Source organism: Rhipicephalus sanguineus, chromosome 6 (assembly GCF_013339695.2).
Source record: "Rhipicephalus sanguineus isolate Rsan-2018 chromosome 6, BIME_Rsan_1.4, whole genome shotgun sequence".
In the NCBI taxonomy this organism is placed as follows: domain Eukaryota; kingdom Metazoa; phylum Arthropoda; class Arachnida; order Ixodida; family Ixodidae; genus Rhipicephalus; species Rhipicephalus sanguineus.
In genome coordinates, this window is record NC_051181.1 from 76944378 (window position 1) to 76964154 (window position 19777).

The 19777-nt window shown below is 47.4% G+C and overlaps 2 protein-coding genes across 2 annotated transcripts in view; both read right to left on the reverse strand.

Annotated features, from left to right (window-relative positions):
* Positions 1 to 242: 242 nt before the first annotated feature.
* Positions 243 to 18140, reverse strand: LOC119397359 (monocarboxylate transporter 5). The gene is made up of 3 exons (XM_037664793.2): positions 17918 to 18140; positions 5767 to 6729; positions 243 to 370 (listed from the first exon to the last, which is right to left on the reverse strand). Exons 1-3 carry the CDS (start codon positions 18138 to 18140, stop codon positions 243 to 245), a joined length of 1314 nt encoding a protein of 437 aa, XP_037520721.1.
* Positions 13865 to 19777, reverse strand: part of LOC119395911 (uncharacterized) — a 595703-nt gene continuing 589790 nt past the window's right edge. The window contains exon 4 of the transcript XR_007416533.1: positions 13865 to 13880. The gene's annotated coding sequence lies outside the window, so the exon portion shown is untranslated. The remainder of the gene's footprint in view (positions 13881 to 19777) is intronic.

Below are 19777 nucleotides of genomic sequence, written 5' to 3' on the forward strand. Positions count from 1 at the left end.
ACGCGCATGCGCACTTGGAAACCTCCAGATAACGAGCACTGTTGCGTCTTGATGAGACATACAACGCCACGGATAATGCGATCGCAGACGCCCAGTTTCGCTACTTTCTCTCACTACGCTGTGCGTTCTGGCGCTGCTGTCGCAGAAGGAAGTTCGATTACACGGTGCCTATACTGTGGCCATCCTCACGGCAGCTCTTCTCATCAGCGTTTTCTTTTTTGTATTTTTTGTTATTACTTCTGTCACAAGCAACGCCGCTTTCTTCGCGTTTGCAGAAGTCTGACAGCCCAGACAGCGACAAGAATGGCGTTGACGATCGCCACGGCGTGAAGAAGTCCCGTGTAGGAGCCTGTTGTGTCACGAAAATAACCTGTGCGAGAAAGACAAAAGAACGACATTAATAAGTTAAACTAGAGTGGGAAGACTACATCGTTTGCGCAAATTGTGCTAATTGCTTCAGCAAATGGCGCAGTACACTTTTCTTACACGCTGCCATTCGGAGGGTTGAAAAAAAAAGAAGGGAGGAAGGGGGAGGGGGGTACGAAATAAGTTAATTTTAGAAGGCTCATTTTTGTTCCTGTGTTCTCATTTACGTGGGAATCCTGCGTGACTTACACGAGGCGTGGTGCTTCCTTTCGCATGATAAGCACACGTCGCGGGGCTGATACATAGTGCAGTCGTTCTTCGGGCTATATCGCTCGACGTAATGATCGAGTGGAGGCAACGTTCGGACTTCTCGTATTTATTCTCACCTCTGAACATTGGTCAGCTGACCTGTTGCTACTAGCCGTAAAAGGCACTAGCGTACGCCATGGTGTACTGTGTTGCGGCGCGTTGCATTGCGCTTGGTCGAACGGACTGGACCTGTTGCCTCAAACACGATACGGGAACACATCACTTATTATGTTTTAGGCAACAGGTTGGGCCCCTTCGACCTTCTATTGCGATATCATCTGCTATGGACACTCCAGGCGCATTTATGCCGTCTCCGTCGGCTTCGCAGTCATGTTCCTCATAAAGTCCAAATCGATAACATCGCCCCGCGTGTCATGTGTGCTATGTGCGAGTGAAAGCGTGCGAGCGCTGCCGAAGATCGGGGCTGTAGCAGCGCTGAAGCGTGCCGGCAGTCTTCGTTGCTCAAAAGACGCATGGAGAGGTGCCAGAGGGGAGCTGCGTGCCTCCGGCGAGAAATGCTCACTTTGACCACTCGGGCATGGTCGCCTGCACTCGCGCGCTCCGCATTTTTGCAGAGGATCAGCACACGGCTCATGCCTTTGTACGTGTCGTATTATTGTCGCAGAGCTTGGGTTGAAGCCATACACAGCATGAAGGTCGCTTCGCCGCGTTTCCCTGCGCCAGGGTTTTGAGTTACAGCACGTCTCATACTAAAAGAGTGAGCTACTAGCCCTACTTTGTATAACATTCCAATTTATTGCTATGGCATTCATTGCTTCGTCTTTGAGGGGTGTGGGGGGGGGGACTGCGACTCTTAAAGGCGGAAGCCTTAAATGCCGCGTTGAGCGGCCCCTTAAGCGTAACACGGCAGGCGAATGAGGCAGTCCGAAAACCCACGCGACCTACATCACTGATGACATCGTGTTGTGATGTCACCATATGACGTCATACGGATGTCACAGATCGCCAATATGTGTGACGTCATCACGCGACATCTTCGATTGGTAAAAGGTAGACCGATCTCGGAGGTCGTGCAACACCATGTGAGGCGCAGAAAGCTTCAGGGTTCGAGGAACAATGCACTCGACTGAGAACGTCAAGGTAATTTACTTCGTGCCTCTCGCACTGAGGCTCGCTATGCCTTGCAAGAAGTTTGGTCCCCGATTCAATAACTTAACCCGTTGCCAAGCGTGCACCATGTTTTCACCTTCAGGTGTTACAGATTGTAACATACTGCCGAACTCTTCCAAGTTACGTTTTTTTTTATCCCAATACAGACTTGCCTTAAGACATAATGAATGGTGTGTATGCATATACGTGCGCTACAAGGCCTGTGTTGTGTATCAAGTTACTTAGTCGATGGTTCATGGTCCGTTTAAAAATGAATGTTCTTTGACTGCCTTACGGCATTTTGTCGATATCTAGCAGCCTAGGTTGAACTGATATTAAGATAGTGTAGTCACTTCCACTTAGAGTATTTGCTCTTGAATAAGTGGCATTTTCGGATTCCAGCACGCACAAGTGTATGTGTGTGTAAGTGTGTGCGTGAGTGCATATGGGATGCTTATCCGGCTGTTTATTTATTTATTTATTTATTTATTTATTTATTTGTTTGTTTATTTATTTATTTATTTATTTATTTATTTATTTATTTATTTATTTATTTATTTATTTATTTATTTATTTATTTATTTATTTTGCTTGTACTACACGTTATAGGCTTAATACGTTTGTGTCCATGGGATAAGCGTCAGTTATGGCGATTTTCGGCGTGTGTCGAATGGAGCCAGATTCGACACTGTTAATATTAATGAACAGCGGTTATCTTGGCTCCTCAGCAGATACTGTACCCGCACCCATCTTCTTGATTTCGAATAAGATGTCAACATGCATTGTGTTCCCTGACCCACCCTGCTTTCTTTTTGTTCCTCAATGTTACTGTTACACCTATATCCTTTTCCTTTCCATGGCTCGCTGTGTCGTCCTCGGTTTAAGTTAAAGCTTTTTTGTAAGCCTCCATGTTTCTGCCCCGTAAGTAAGCATCGGTCAGAGGCTTAACCCATATATGCCCAGAGTCCTACATATAGGACGCTTCTTTGATGCACTCAAACATCGCTATTTCTTTAGCTGATGACTAGCGCCACGTACAGCACATCAAGCAGGTCCCATTGAGGCCTGTTTGATGTGCTGTACGTAGCGCTAGTCATCAGCTAAAGAAATAGCGATGTTTGAGTGCATCAAAGAAGCGTCCTATATGTATACGACACTGGGCATATATGGGTTAACCATAAACGGAAACACTCCCCGAAAGGCTTCGTCGTTTGTCACCTAGGAAAACGACGTAAAATAACGATAGACGTGCGACCGTCTGAAGAGCGACACATTTTATGCGGACCCTGTGAGCAACGGACTCGTGCATTTTGTTTTGTTTTACTGTGTATATCACGTTCGCATTGAGGGTCACAATTCGGCGTAGCTGTCGGTACGTAACAGCCAGCTTTTCATTATTAGAGCGCGCGATAGCACAGGCTATATATATGATAGTCAACTGTCAACACTAGACATCCTGTCAGCTCCTGTCGATAGGCAAAGATATGGGCTTATCAGTTAGCCGTTTTGTTTGTCGGTGTAATCTAATAATAATAATTTTTGGGGTTTAACGTCCCTGACCCACGACGATTATGAGAGACGCCGTAGTGGAGGGCTCCGGAAATTTCTACTACCTAGGGTTCTTTAACGCTCCCCTAAGTGTTAAGTACACGGACCTCAACGATTTCCGCCTCCATCGAAAATTCGGCCGCCGCGGCCGGGATTCGATCCCGCGACCTTCGGGTCAGCAGTCGAGCACCATAACCACTAGACCACCGTGGCGGGTATTGGTGTAACCTGCCCCTCGTACGTATTTTGCGCTGATCGGTTCTGGTTCGACAACGCCCCAACTCGCGCCCGCTTCATCACTTCTTTTACAGCTGACAATTTTTTTTAAAATGCGCACTGGGCGCTCGAACTTTTCCGACTTACAGAGCAGACTTAGAAAAAAAAGAACACTGGCAAAAATCTCGTAACTACACTGTATAAAAATCTCAGAAGCCTGTGCACCGAATCTCTTATGGCGTCTATAGCACCATAGACAGCTGAATTGTGCATGGTCGTGAACTACGCGCCGCAACAGCAACCCCGCACCCGAAGCACAGTTGTTGCATATATATGTCCGCAATGGCGGTTCCACGGGGTGCATATAATCGCACGCCGTGAAGCTTCGCTGGAAGCACTGCGATCACATTTCCTGGTAAATGGGCATGTGCTGGTAGCAGTGAACTTTTATTCTACTGTGCCCCGACGTCGTATTTTTCGACGTAAGGATTGAATGAACCGCACTGAGCCAAGCAGTTTCTCCATTGGGACCTTATCTGGAGTTATTCCGTGCTAGTCTGGGCTTCCATCCTGTTTGGTTAATTAAATTGCTGTTCTGATGCGGAGCGGAGGCTAGATGCACAGATGGTCTGGAAGGTTCATGTACCCCTGCAGCAGGATATATAACTTCTGGAAAATGCACGTCTACTCCACAGTACTGCATTCATGCTGCATTTTCACATTTCTCAACGAAATTGTAAAAACTGTCACTGAGCTAATTAAGATAAGCTACGTCACATTGAGCAGTGGTGCACAAGCCAGATCGACAAGGTGCTTCCCACAATTCTGCACGTGTAACGTCATTTCACGCGTACCTTCTCTTACGTATCCACTTGGAAACGCTGTGCCGAATTCTCAGAATGGTTTGTAGAGGGTGAAGTGATTGTGCACAGCGCACTCGACGACAGTTCACCAGCCTGACCTCGCTACAATGGATGCAATACCAAAAAGCCCGATTCGCGTCTGTCATCAGATGTAGAAAAAGATCACCGCCCAAGCGCTCCGTACAGGTGGTGAACCAGCGAAGCTTAAACGTGCGGGTCCGTGCCTATCACGCCCTATAGGATCTATCGAAGTGTCTCCTGTTGTAAATGTTTGATTTCTCTATCACCACATTTAAGAGATGCGTGCTTCAAATTTTGTATTTGGGGACGGTAGCCTAAAGGACAATAAGAACACCCGAAGGACTTTACGGGTAGCGATTCATGATGCTGCGGGTATCATCCCTAGCTATATATCCTGCCAAAACCTGAAGAGAAACTATAAGTGCAAGCGCGGAGACCCTTCGAGGCAACGTATGCTAGCATTGCTTCTTCAGTATAGTTTTTGCGCACTCACGGACCGCCACATTTCCCCGCCTCCTATAGTCATATGCACCTTCACTGTATAAGAAATGAGTACATGCGTTACTATAATTGCAGTCATCAGATATAGCGAGGAGCAATCCACCAAAGGTGTGGTTCCTTCAGGCGCTGCAGGCTATCCTGGCGAGTATTGTGACTACGACTTTTACTACATCAGCCACGCTGGCTTAGCAGCCATGGCGTGGCGCTGCTAAGTTCGAGGGCGCGGGTTCGTTACCCGGCCATGGCGGTCGCAATTCGATGCGGGAGAAAAACAAAAATGTCCGCCTTCACAGATTCGGGTGCACGTTAACGAACCCCATGCAGCTGGTTAGAATTAACCCGTAGTCCTCCTGAACGGCGTGCACCATATATCTTGGTTCTGACACGCAAAACCCCAACTGTTTTCTTAACGCTTATTGCAATAACTCTATAATTAAATTTTTACTATCAATAGCTGAAATTGTTTCACCTGGAGTGATTGCCTTGATAGTATTTCTGCTTTTTATTCGCAGTTGAATGAAAAAAATCGAATTTGTCATTTGCCTCTCGGATAGGCGCTTCGCAGACAACCTACATGCCCACCTGAAAGCAAGAAACTGCAGCGTGAAAATGTATAGTTACGTTAGATTTACACTGCTTTAATATAAACTTGAATTGTTCCTGTATTTACAGATTTCGGGGAGGAAAATGTAAACCTGAGGCAGTAAGCAGGTGTAAGCAGGGTAAATGACGCAGCTAGAAATATCCATCGCTTTTGCATTCTGCAAAACAAAACAAAAAAAAATCGTTTTTTCTCGCTCACGGCGACGTTTCACACAAATGTTTGTCTTACCGACGAACGGGGGCCGAAGCAGCGACACCACGCCCATGCAGAACGACGATACTCCCATCAGGACGGGGATCTTTTCCACGCCGAAGTCTTTGGCTAGAAACGGGGCTTGAAGCGGGATCCTGGATCCACACGTAACACCCATCAGCGCCGACGCTAGCACCATCATGTGGAACGAACCGTACCACGCGAGCAGCTCGAACGCGGCACTTTGCAGCAGGAATCCGAGAATCATGACCGCCTCTAGAGAGATGAACTTGAAGTCCACGGCAAGACCCGTTAGAGGTCGCATTGCGATGTCGGTTACGGAGAACACTTGCAGAATGTGCGTGGCGTCCACGGTTGACACACCTCGGTCCGTCGCCAGGTCTACCGAAATCATCACGAATAGAAACACGGCTGCGCTTATTACTGAGAATGATAGAGTGGTTATCCAGAACGCGCTGGTGAGGAATGGCCGGATGGCACGTCTCGCGTCTTCGAAGACCCCCGGCGCCTTGTCGCCCGTTGGACGTGCTTCGAAACTCCCGGCTCTAGGCCTCGTCACGCACACTACGTCGTCCGATTCCGCCTCCGAGCTCTCGCCGTCGAAACGTATCTGTTCCACGCTGTGGTTTAGGCCTAAGCTGCTCGTAACCGTAGTACACTCACGAACGGCGCAAAACGGCCCACGGCATTGCCTCGGATGAAGAATTTCGACTTCGTCTTTGCCAGGCTGAACCGACTTGGAAGGCGAGCTCCTCAGCATGATCGACAGAGGAACGGCGTTCATGAGAACGGCCCCGTACAGGAGAAACGCACCGCGAGTGCCGTAGGTGTTACGGAATAGTTCGGCGAGCGCGGGGAAGACGACACTGTAAAAGCCGCCGGTGGTGTACGCCAGGCTGGACGCTGTCACTCTTCGCTTCTCGAAGTGCTGAGCGACCAGAACGTTGGCACTTACGTAGAAGCCCGACAGCGTAGTTCCTGGAACGACAACAGACAAGGCAATGGCGCGACCATCAACGAGTGTCACGTGCAGCTGAAAAAGTGTGTGACACTCACTTCAAGGGAAAATGGAAAAAAGTTCTTACGAGAGTAGGAGAAAGCAAAGTGACTATGTGGGGCCAGTCCGACTGCACATATAGTTGAAAGAAAAGCGACAAAAAAAACAAAAAAAATTGGCCGCGTATCTGCGTGCTTCGCTGCAAATGTCGTCTAAAGACGATAGAAGAGGCGCTGCGTGAGATATGGACGCCATCTGGCAATACGTCGGGAAACATGAGTGCTGTGTTGCGGGCTGGTAGTCCCGGCGCAGCGGCAGGCGAAGACCGGCGGTGACCAACGCGACCGGTGGGGACGCCGGCCAGCCCGAACACGCTGTTTGGCGCGATGCGCCGAAGGAGAAGAAACGTCCGCACTCAACGATTACTCTCCACAAACTCTCTTACTTACACGTCGCCTGGGTAAAACAGGAATGCCAGAGCGGGCCCCTACCGCGTCCTACGTCAAGCATCCCCAGTTAACTATATGATTGAGCCTGTTCAATCATCTACGGACCGCCGTCGTCGCGGCCGCGAGACTGTTCACGTCGATCGACTGAAGCCGCATTATGACCCACCAGTTGTACCTGTTCCTTAGGTCGCCAGGATGGCTCCTTTTCCGCGGGGGAGTGATTTGTAACATGGTAGGGCGCAGACAAGAACGCCTGCGAAAGTAGAAGACGAAGACGGTTGTTGTTGGCGCTCGCGCTTGCGCTCGGCTTGGACCGCTGATCGCTTCAGCTGTGGCAATCTTTTAATAAACGCGTTACTGTCTCAACGTTAAACGCATACCGTCAAGGTCTTTAAAATTGCGTATCTATGTATTTTCTATTAAAGGAACACACCACCTAATACTTACTTAATGATGTTACGCCTCAGATATGCGTAATATTTACTTTTCGATCGACAACGTTCACAAGTATGAACAGCCGCACCAGTTCAAGATGGGTGGGCGGTAAGCAAGTGGTTCAACTTTGGCCGGTTGGCTGAATCGGGTGACGTGCCGACAAAGAGAAAGACAGAAAGACAGACCAAGATTTCTGCGATTAAGTTCCCCAAGAAAGACTATCGTCTTTAAAATTTTTATGTGTGTGAGCGCATTATGCTGTATAGACCTTCGCGTCGGGCGAGGAGGACCGCTCTGGCAACCAGCGCTTTTCTCCTTTCTGGCTCGTGCGCGACAGCGCGGAGTGTGCGGGCTGCTGCTTGGATGGGTGGCGTTTTCGATCAATTTTTGCGTGTTTTAGGTCGTCCTGCGGACTTTCTGCTATTTTACTGTGGTGTCAGCCGGCGAAAGGTCAACGGGAAAACACTGTGCCGTTTTTGGTTGTGCTAACAACTACAGTAAAAAGGAAAACTGCTGCCTGAATAAGTATGCGACGTCCATCACCAAACTACAGTGTACTAACCAAGTGCGGAGAGGAACGCGTACTGCCTTTCGGGCTCAAGTATTTGTTTTAGGTCTCGACAGGGGTTAATAAACCTTGAGCTCAAAACAACTGTACCACAGCTTGTGTCGCGAGGGAAGCGACGGAATGCCACGAACTAGACTTCAGCAATTTCATTGTCTATACATTATCACAGCGGTTATAAACTGCGACCTCAAAAAGCTGGGACGTAGGAGCGAAAAGTGATAGAACAAAGGTAAGCAATTAATGATATTCAGACGACTCCACGTGCATTAGCAGCAGGAAGCATACAAGGTTTAAAAACTATCATTCTGAAGGTAAAACTAGTCAGCGGGGAGGCTAAGCATCTTTACTAACGTCGAAAGACTTAAGTTAGGACAACTGGTGAAGATCACAGCATTCAGATAAATGACGAATGGATGCGTAGGGCATTAAGTTTTCCTAGGGTTTAGAATATCCGCTGACGGTAGCTCTACAGAACGGACACAGCGAAGAATGGTATTTAAATAAAAAGGAGCAATGGGCGGACTTTCAAATATTGTGAAATACAACGGCGTCAGCCTCAAAAGCAGAATTTTGTCCGGGGTAATGCATGGGAACAACTCCTGGACCTTGCGAAAATATGAAAAAAAAAAACGATTATATTTTGAGCTATGGTGCCGGCGTAGAGGTTTGACAGTCTCATAGACTGTCAAACGAACAGATGTGTCGTTCACAAACGAGATCAATCCCTAATCTTCTTTCGAAGTAAAGGTAATGAAATTAATACGTTCTTATTTTTGTTGTGTCATGCGAGCGACGAAATCAGTGAAGCGGAAGTTAATATCAGCCCGAATTGTAAGCTATGAGGAAACGAGGCAACATGCACAAGATGCCTAGATGGTATCCTCGAAGCTACAGGGAAACGTTTCGAGGAGCTTGGAGAACAGTTTCATCACGAGCGTGACAGCAAATTAAATACACATGCCGATCCTGGAGCAAATAAGCTGCCGGGAACTTTTTCAAATGGGGCAAGATAAACCATGAGTGCCTCAGCGTAGGGGCGCCTTTAACACACAGCACTATACATGCAGAAGCCTTCGTGTGCTGCTCACTGATACTGGCGTTGAAACCGGAAGATTTACATAAGGATGACAAGTGGGCAGCAATAGAGTCAGCGACTGCTTGGACTTGTACTTCTTGGGAGCCGAGCAGGCGAAGGCGCTTTCCGGGCTCTCTGGAGGGCTTGCGGATGCACGCTTCCCGCAGTGAAGAGGAGTGCGCGGCGCTGCAGTCACACCTTCATCCCTCTTCCTAGCGCATGCTCGATGATTACCTTAGTTCGGCCTTGTCGAAACGTTTCCTACTACTGCTGCGCCCATTACTTCGCTCGCTTTATATTCCAACAGTCTCCCGGTCGTTCAAAGGCATTCTTTTTCGGGGAATGCAGCATGTAAGCTGCAATACCACTTCTAAAGGAGCGTTTGTAGAGACCACTGAAAGAGCGGAATTCTTCTCTCCACGAGCTAGTCAGGGCTTATTTTCGGTGCTCGTCATTTTCATGCTGTACGGCAGTTCTAATTTCAAGTAAGTTTAAATGGGGATACTTAATACACCATTTCCCGCTAAAGGGGACCATGAGGCGATGCGAAGCCGGAGCACCTGCACGATCGCGCTCCGTTGGCGTTCGTTGGGCCAAAAATAGAGGAGGCGCTGGTTGGGCATGCTACCGACCTCGCGTTGTGGAACGCGAAGAGGAACGCTGCGCGCGTCTTGTCTTCCCTCTTGCCTATCCGCTAATTCTCACAGGGCGAGCGGGGAGCGCGCTCGACAGGCGTGCGAGAGAGGGGAAGCGTAGGAGAGGAGAGAGAGGGGGAGGGGACGCGCATGGGCTGGCGCTCATCGCGGCGCTGCGCAGGAGAGAATTTCGGCATGTCTAGCCCGCGTTTCAGAGGAAGAGTGGAGAGGGGAAGGTAGGGGGAGGGGAAAGGGGAGAGAGAAAATGGAGAGGGGGAAAGGAAAGAGGGGCAGTGGAGAGGGGTGTGTGGAGAGGGTATGCGCATGCGCAGTAAGGGTGGTCACGCCGCACACCACCATCACCACCACCGGTTTGAACTCCGCTATAAGATGCTTCGCATCTAAAACATGAGGCCTGCACTGACGAATGAACGCGCGCGCACTGTTCAGATTAAGCTCTATTAACATATCTACATCGTCGTCAACATTATTTTCTTTTTTTGGAAGCCAGTGATCATACGATGCCGGACAAGAAAGTCTACAAACCAGCGTAATAACCGAGCTTGAAAATCAAGTCGAGGATATTCGTTGACACCGCCGATAGAGGTCGGCCTCGGCGCTGACAAAGAGGTTCTGACATCTAAGATGACAGAACGTCAGAAATTCGCAGCTTCGGCATTCTTTAGACAGAGATCTATGACATCAGCATATAGCAACTGAGGATGAGCTATCTCGCCCAGCGGCTCGTTATCATCAATCAGAATGTTATCTTCCAGTTGGCCCACCAACAGGCTGCGCTTGTTTTCTACAGGGTGACTAACCAACTTCATTGGGCTGTGGTTTTGTTACAAAGCATTCGATTTTAATGCGGTTTGCGGCAAAATATTCGGGAAGGATGGCAATTTATTTGCATGTCCTGTTTTTTGATGTGCAATACAGAAAAAACACAATAAGTAAGAAATAACGAAAACCGCGAAATTCCATATAAGGAGGGATGACTTGTGCCTATAAAACGTTAAAAACTAAGATTGCCATGCGGCATACCAAGCGTGACTAGTAAAGGTTTGTAAAGGTTATAAAATTTATAAAGGTTTATAATGACCTATGTATACTGCAGATGCTAAAAATAACCATCCTCCCGGCGTAGGCATAACCGAACACGCCGCTCCATGTTGGCTTGCAACATTTCGCAATGAGTCGGCAGTGATGTTTGCAACTTCTCTGGCACTTTTTTCGTCGTTGCACATCAAAAAACGAGATGTGCATTAAATTTTGATCCTTCATGCATATTTTGCCGCAAATTGCTTTAAGATCTGACAATTTGTAACAAAACTACTGCCCAACGAAATACGTCAGTTCTAAAAGAGTCACTCTATATATAGTGATTATACTACCCGCTGCGGGGGGGTCTAGTGGTTATGGTGCCCGACTGCTCACCCGTAGGTCGCGGTATCGAATCCTGGCCGCAGCGGCCGCATTTATATAGAGGTGAACTGCTAGAGGCCCGCGTATTTAGATTTAGGTGCACGTTGAAGAACACCAGATGGTCAAAATTTCCGGAGGCCTTCACACGACGTCCCTCATAATCATATTGGGTTTGTGGGACGTAACACCTTAACAATTATTATAATCTATTTATTACAATGACTTGTTAGTGTCTTTCAGTCGTTTCCAGTTGTGTTAAAATTGCCAAGAGCGGCTACTCAATTCTTGCTATGGGATGATACTACGCTTTCAGAAGCTAAGATGACCTCAACAAAATGTAGCAGAGTGTGAACACTAGGTAGACGTTAAGGGTTGGAAATTGGAAATTCAGTGGCGGGGTTCAATACAAACACGACGACGGGACGAATCTGGGCAACATCGTCCCCACTGTTGTCGGGTCTTCGTCTCGCAATGCGCACAAAAAAAGGGCTCGATTTTTCTTTGTTACACGCAATCTTAATTAAAACCAACAAAGAATGAAGTCGAACTTAAGGGACGTTATCTGCAGTCTTTTAACGGTATTTCAGTATTTATGATGTAAATAGGAAGAAATTAAAGTGATTTAAAATCAACTTGCTGCCGGCAGGGACCGAACCACTGTATCGGGTATTTCTGTGCGTGTAAACCTGAGAGGGTAATACGTTTTACCTTGTGATACGTGTTTTACCGCTGGATATCCTGCCATTCTCATAAAACAGGTAACGTTAGGCGGTACATACAATCTTGCAGGAAGGCTACCACTACAGTGCACCGCACGTGGCCTCATTCACGCGGCAGCCTCCGCCGGCGGAGTTAGTGCTGGACGCTCTGGAGGAGGCGCACATCTTCAAGACACTATACGACGACAGCGCCGACGCGGAGAATCAGCGCGAGGCGTTCTTTCTTGACCTGTACCTGAAGAACCCAGATGAGGAGGTGAGGCTATGCTCTTCCTCAGCAGCCAGTCTCTTTGTTATGCTGTTGGTATTTAGCTTTGACAGTTCAATGGAGTGCCAAAGGAGCGAATATCTCGGCCGAGATTGGTCCCGAGTGTTTCCTTCGTAGTAAAGGTCCTAAAACTATTGAACTTTGCTATTTTAGTCAGTTCATGTGGACTCCCGGTTCATTGGGACGAAAAGTAATGCTAGCCAATGTGGAAGGCGAGAAGAAACAAGGTCGTCCATGATGGCTCGATGGAATATTTTATGCCACAGGGGAACGTCTAGGCGAGCTTAAAGCTATTGCACTCAAAAGATCTCACTGGCGTTCACACACACGGTGTGCCACCTGGAACTGTCAACGACTCGACGGCACTTAAAGGGGCCCTGCAACACTTTTTCGGCATGCTCAGAAAACGCCGTCGATCGGTAATGGAGGCTCCTGAGAACACGCGAGCCAAACGTTGTAGCGCAGCACGCGGCCTGGAATTCACAATTCTCAAACTCAGCTAGAAATCGTTCTCTCTTCTCTCGACGAATGATGCCATAAACCCAAATGGCCGCGCCATAAACCCAATGTCACGGCCATTGGCTGATTTGAGCACCGTGAGCTGCATAGTTACTGTGGCCGCCACGCGATGCCGCCACGTACCAGCGCGCGTGCTCGCGATCACACTGAAAGTAAGCCGCGCGATCGAAGAAAAAAAAAAAGAAAATAAAGTGCTTAAGTTCATGACGCGCGCTGAAGAAGGGACGCATCATCTTGCTCCCTTGTCGTCCCCCTCCCTGCGTAGCTTTCAGCGCGCTCGTTGGTAAGAAAGGAGAGAGAAAGTGTTTGTAGCGTGCGACAAATCCCTGTAAATCTGCTCGTACTTGACGGATTCTATAAATGTTTACCGCAGTCGATTTTTAAGGCTATAAGGTCCTTTTGAAAAAAGCCATTCGATTATAACTCGGAAAAGTATTGCAGGGCCCCTTTAACAACTCATAGATAGTCCCAATTAGCAATTTCCTGCGTTATACTATAGATTGATTCCCGGACACGTCTACTGTATAGTTTCAATAGCTATTCGTCGAAAGCGTACCAGCGATTTGCCAATAGTGATCAGCACGCCACCGCGATTTTCGTTTACATCGACTGGCGTCAAGATGCAGTGTGGTCTAGAAAAGTCTGGGAGAGAATATTGTTGGCGCAGTCAATTTAATCAAACGTGATAACAGAAAACGAGAGTACTCTGAATTAAACTACCACTGTCTCCTACTACTACAACAACAACAACTACTAACTACTACTACTACTACTACTACTACTACTACTACTACTACTACTACTACTACTACTACTACTAATAATAATAATAATAATAATAATAATAATAATAATAATGGTGATGATGATGATGATGATGGTGGTGGTGGTGGTGATGATGATTGTGCATTTTGGCCTGGCCGATATTTCTCGTCTTCCGTAACAATCACTCGTGACCACAACTGGACCTGCTACATGTGCGAGTTATACTCTCTTGTAATAGGCCGGGAAGGCTGAAAGCGTCAATAAATGAAATGAACTTAAATAACTATCGTAATAGTAATAAAGAACGTGATTATGATGTTGATGTCCAAAAGGAAAAGGGCCTAAGTCCTCTAGATAGATTCCCATCTTTCCAGGTTTTCACTTACCGTGTACGATTCCAAAAAGAAAAGTAATGCAGGCGACTCCTTGCGCAAAAAAGCACGAGCTCACGGCCAAGCCACTTACGAGGGAGCAGCCGAGGAGCACGTTTCTACATGAATAGCGCTCGGAAAGGAAGCCCATTATTGGTCCTGGAAAAGAAAAAAGAAAGAATAATCTCTAAAGCGCTTAGATATAATACACTGCAAGATGGCTTTGCCACGCAGAGCCAGAGAGAGAGGTAAAGGCAGTGAGATTAAATCCGGTTGCTGTTAGCTACCCTGCACGGGAAAAAAGGGAGGGTTGATTGAAAGAAAGAAGGAAAAACAAAGGGAGAGAGAGAGAGAGATCACTCGATATCGATAGGGCTAAATCGGTTTTGAAAGTGGGTCAACTCAATTTTCAAATAGGGTCGATTTTGTTAGTGAACCAAGTCAATTTTGGCCGTGGCCATGTCGGTAGTGAACGTAATTCGACTCAGTTTTCGAATCGCGCAAAGTCTATTTTTTTGTTCATAGTAATATTTTTAGGTGCGTATCGGGTCGGCTTTCATTGGCATTAAAAACGTGACGTCATCAATTGGTCACGCGGGTTTTGTTACCGTGTGACGCTAACGCCGGACGAATGCCAGACGGGCGTAGGATTTAACGCTTCGTGGGGCATGTAACGCTTTCGCATTTGAAGCAGCGTCGCGACGATGCGGCCAGAGCATGAAAGTGAGAAATACACGGAATAAAAGAAATTAACACGCCAGCATAACTCCAAAGCCTTACAGTGCGCAAGCGCGTAAGATAGGTTTAAAGGTTCCCTGCAACACTTTTGGAACATGGTCATGAAATGCCGCGGTTGGGTAGTCGAGGCTCCTGCAGTACATGTCGTAGAATATTTAAAAAGATAGCTCTACTCCTCTGGTACAAACCCAGAAAACGGCTCGTTCCGTGAATCTGACCTTCATAGCCAAGGTCATGCCAGTGTCTCTGATTTGCGTCATTGCCCGCGAGACGGCGCAACGTTCTTACCGATGAGTTCGCGCCGACGTTTCTGCAGCGTTTGAGCGCGTTAATCACATGCTTCGTTCCACGCGCCCCTTTCCCTAATCACCTAAGGGGGGCGCCAAGTGTGCCCCATACCTGTCCCGTCGCTGTTTAAAAAGTGCAGGGTTATGTAAACGCTCGTTTTCGACTATAGTGGCCAAGGGCACCTGATGTTGAATTCCAAGTACGGTTTATTCCCAACTTTGCCCGCGGAAAGCCGGGGACCAAAGGCAGGTCGCTAGGAGCGGCACGTTTCTGCAGGCATTGCGAAGCTTGTTTCCTTTCAGAATTGTCCAATGGGGGACGAAGTGGGGGCCCTGCGGTGAAACCTCGACCCCCCTAACAGGGAACCCTGCGCACGCCTATGCTCACATGTGTCACATAGATGTGACGGCGAAGAATGCGGCTGCCAAACCGGCAAAGATTAAACACTTTATTTGGCTGACGTGTATCCAGTTAAACAAAACACTTACAGGACAAAGATAGCGGCGAGCACGGTCGTCGACGATCGAAAAAACTAGTCTACAGAACTAACACGTTGGCTTTTTTTACGCATGAGTCACAGTGCACTCCAACGCTATCGCTGGTGGTCGTGTGCGTTTCATAATGCATTCCGCTGATCGCGTAGCGCATGCAATCTGAATGGGACACTCAAAACATTGGAGAATGTCCCTGTCATCTTCTTTCTTACCAATTCGTACGCGGCGCTACACCCAAAAACCTGCAATGAAATACCAACTAGCCTGCATTGACACCCTTGTCCAGGAAAAGGAAAACAATGCGAGGCAGCTTAACGTTACAATCGCCCAACTTTTTTCAAAGAAAATTTATAGTTACACCGCTTGCCGCAGGGTCCTCCAAGAAATGTTGCAAGTCCAAATACAATGCTTTTAAACACTGTGCAACTCGTATAATACCACAAATTATTAATTTTTTTAACAATAATTTACAAATTATTAATAATAGTAATGCAATAATAGTAATCACAATAATAATAACTACGCGCTAGAAACACTATTTCCACTAGGAGCAAACAAGGCAAAATATAGGCAATATACGCAAACCTGAATATGTGCAAGAAAGTGTAGTACTTTTTAGGGAAAAATGAAAGGCGCAGTTATTGCTCCCTATATTAAAAGCAATTATTACTGAGCAGCTTTTAGACATTAACCGAACTTCGTTGAATGATACATATCTATAGAAGGCCGCCACCGACATAATTGTAATCGTGCATAAAGTTGTGTGGTTAATGTATAAAATGTGTTGCTTGTAATACTATTACCTGCATAACACGCGCATGTATGGTCGTCGCAGCGTGTGCTGTGTAAAAACTGTTCATTTTCTATAATGCTATTAAATAGTGCTACGCAAATTCTCTCTGCGTATACGAACATTTGAGTGCTAAAGAAGTGTTCTTTAGCACTCAAGGCCACTCACCAATTGCGATCAAGAAGTTGCCAATGAAAATTGTGCTCAGTTTTCTCAGTTTTACGACCGATAACTATACATTCCGTAAGTAACGCGGGCCACGGTATTGTGAAGATTCAATTAAATTTCACCACCTAGAGCTAGCTCTCTACGCAATAGTGTATCGCCTGCGACATCGGCCTGGTAATCAAGATGATAAATTCCCTGCTTTTACGTGCCGAAACAACTATGTGATTTTGAGGCCCGCCGTAGCAGAGCACTGCAGACTAAGTTTAACTCCCCACGGAGTTCTTTATCGTGCTCCCAAATAATAGTTTACGAGCCTCTCTTCTGTTGTTTTTTTTATTTTATTTTATTTTACCGCCACCGAAATGCGACCGCCTCCGCGAATCAAACCCGCGTCCTCCAGCTTAGCAGGGCGACACCTTACCTGCTGAGCACGTGCGTAGCCAGAAACATTTATCGGGGGGTGGGGGGAGGTGTTCAGAACACCCCCCCCCCCCACCCCTGACTACGCCAGTGCTGCTGAGCTACCGCGGTGGGCATCAGGACACCATATCCACTGAGCATATACGGGGTCGCGGTCTTGCGTTCAATCTTTACGCATATGTGAGTTCGTACTACGTTTTGAATTCGTGTAAGTTTTCATCCGTTCATTAAAGTTGCAAGGCGGGGTTGTGGGTACGGCATATTTGGATATCAATCCGTTAGCTTCTGTTAAGCTTTACCATTCCGTTAAGCTACCATCTGTTAAGCTTTACTGAAGCGGGGACAGTCGTAATCATCAAGGAGCCTTCGCCTAACGGTTTTCCCAAGAGATCCCCTTCTTCTCCGTCTCTCTGTCTTGTTTTGTGATATCCAGCCTCATCAATCGCTTAATAAGCCGGTCAGCCGCCGCGGTGGCCCAGCGGTTACAGCGCTCGGCTGCTGACCCGAAAGACGTGGTTCGATACCCGCCGCGGCGGTTGCATCTCGATGGAGGCGAAATGCTACGAGGCGCATGCATATACTGCGAGATTCCAGTAGCAAAGCTTTGGCCTAGTTTGTTATGCATACTTATGCAAGCATTTAGGCGCGAAGCAAACTAGGACAAGAAACACTGTGAAAACATACATTTGCCTACGTCCACCCTTCCTTCATCTACCTCATTTACATATCATACCTGCTCATTTGACCAACGAGTACCGTATATATCCTCGCTATTTTCATACAGCACTCGATCGACAACCGCCCGTCCTGTCTAAAGTGTGCCTCGTCCTCGCCTTCTTCGAGCCTAGATGCTTGCATAAGAGATTTTAGTGCAAATTATGCAAGCCCAGGGGATTGAAGCTATCCGGACCTCCACCCCCCCCCCCCCTTCCTCTTCGGCTTCGCTCATATCCCGAGTCGCCTTTGGAGGTTAAACCCCTCAAACCAAACCAAACCAAATCGGTCAATCTACGCCACAGCCACTGCGGCGTTTGCTGTATACCTGCCAGAAGCACCAGACCGCAGTTCAGAGTGACGGGCCAGGATGCCTCCTGCCTTGTGGTGCCGAAGGTTTCCACGATGCCGTAGAAGAACACGCCGCTCACGCCGATCGTGGAAAAGCAGAGAAGCAAGAGCAGTCCGCACAGAGCTGCCGTGAGCCAGCTCTCGCGGGAGTCCAGTCCATACCTGGGCATCTTGTTCATCGAGTGTCGTATCCTCGCCATCGGCATACTGCCGTCGATCGACGATATCGCGTCGGGCAACGAGAAGAAAACTGCACAGCCTGCGAGCATGCACCGCAGTGTTCTAGGTCGGTCGTTGAGCGCAGTCGCACGCGTGTATACCTATGCGTGACAGCAGAACGACTAAAGGCCACCTGCGACACGGCCGATAACGGCGCACGCTTTGCTTCATTCGAGCGCGATTTCTGATTGCGATGCGCGGATGCAGCTGTCGATCCGTGGACGCAAGCTGGCACGGCGGAAAACGCACTGGTGTCGCTCCGCACCATTTCTCGAGTTTGCTGACGTGGTCTTACACATAGGCGGAGAGTACGGGGGGGCTGGGGGACTCGCCCCCCCCCCTTCCCCCCCCCCCCTCTCCTGGCGCCGGCCCCAGAAATTTTTCAAGATCCTGGCTTAGTTCCCCGTCCACTGACAATGAAGTGCTGGCCATCCTCTCTACAATAGCTATTTCACAGGGGACTCTTTATGCCCGCTTCTTTTTCATTTCAGGCATTTAAAATTCGGATCACGGACCAGCGACGAGGGAAGCATTCAGTTGAAAATGCCCCTCAAACGGATTTGTACGTGTACAGAATATGTTGAATCTTGAATCGCGTAGAGCGACTGGTTTTCAGAAAACAAAAGTGCTAGGGAGAATACAAAGCAATCCCGACTCAATTAGTCAGGGAATGTTTTTGCACATACTTGCTCTCCAATAAAAAAAAGGTAATTTCCTGGTGGTCTACAAATAGGTACACTTCGGCATGCCTGCCCATAAAAGTTGCCTAAAAAAGATGGTAAGCATTTTTTTATTTATCAGAAAAGGGTTTTACTACCAGTTTCGTGCCCTAAAGGCAACTCAAATACTCGTCCAGAAAACAACCTTCGGCGAAAAAATTCGTAACCCATCTTCGCACTAGGTCTAGTGGTAGCAAATGGCATTTTCTGTCATGTGATAATTATTTTTGGCCATCCTAAATTGTATATTCACTGGCATAACCAAACCTTCCTGTGCCAGCATTAGCACACTCTCTTCTGTCTGGAGCATGTTTTAACAAAGTAAGTAAAGCATGTCAATAAAAAAGTTCGGCAGATCCCACTCATTGTCAAAATCGATTTTCTGCGATGCAGTGAGCGAGTAGCCTATACGACCTTTTGCGCTTTGGGCCAAGCGCTACGAAGTGGATCGATGTTTTTGTGTAAATTGAAAGATAACTCCCACTAGACATCTTAATAATGATATCGGGCTCTCTCTCTCTCCACACACACACACACACACACACACACACACATATATATATATATATATATATATATATATATATATATATATATATATATATATATATATATATATATATATATATATATATATATATATATATTGTGAGCATTGTTTATGCCCTTCATGTTCTCATGTACATACTCATCATCACCAACTGTGTTTGTGTTGTGGGGCTCATACTCGGGACAATAAAGAAGAGTCTTGACAGTCCTAAACGTTGCCTCACAAGTGGTGGAGAGTGCTGTCCGGTCCCTGAATCCTCTCTCGTTAACAGATCCTCTCCCGCTTGACCGCGAATACATCCCTGGAGCTCCGTTCGGGACGCCGCTTACACCCCCTGCGTTCGGTGATG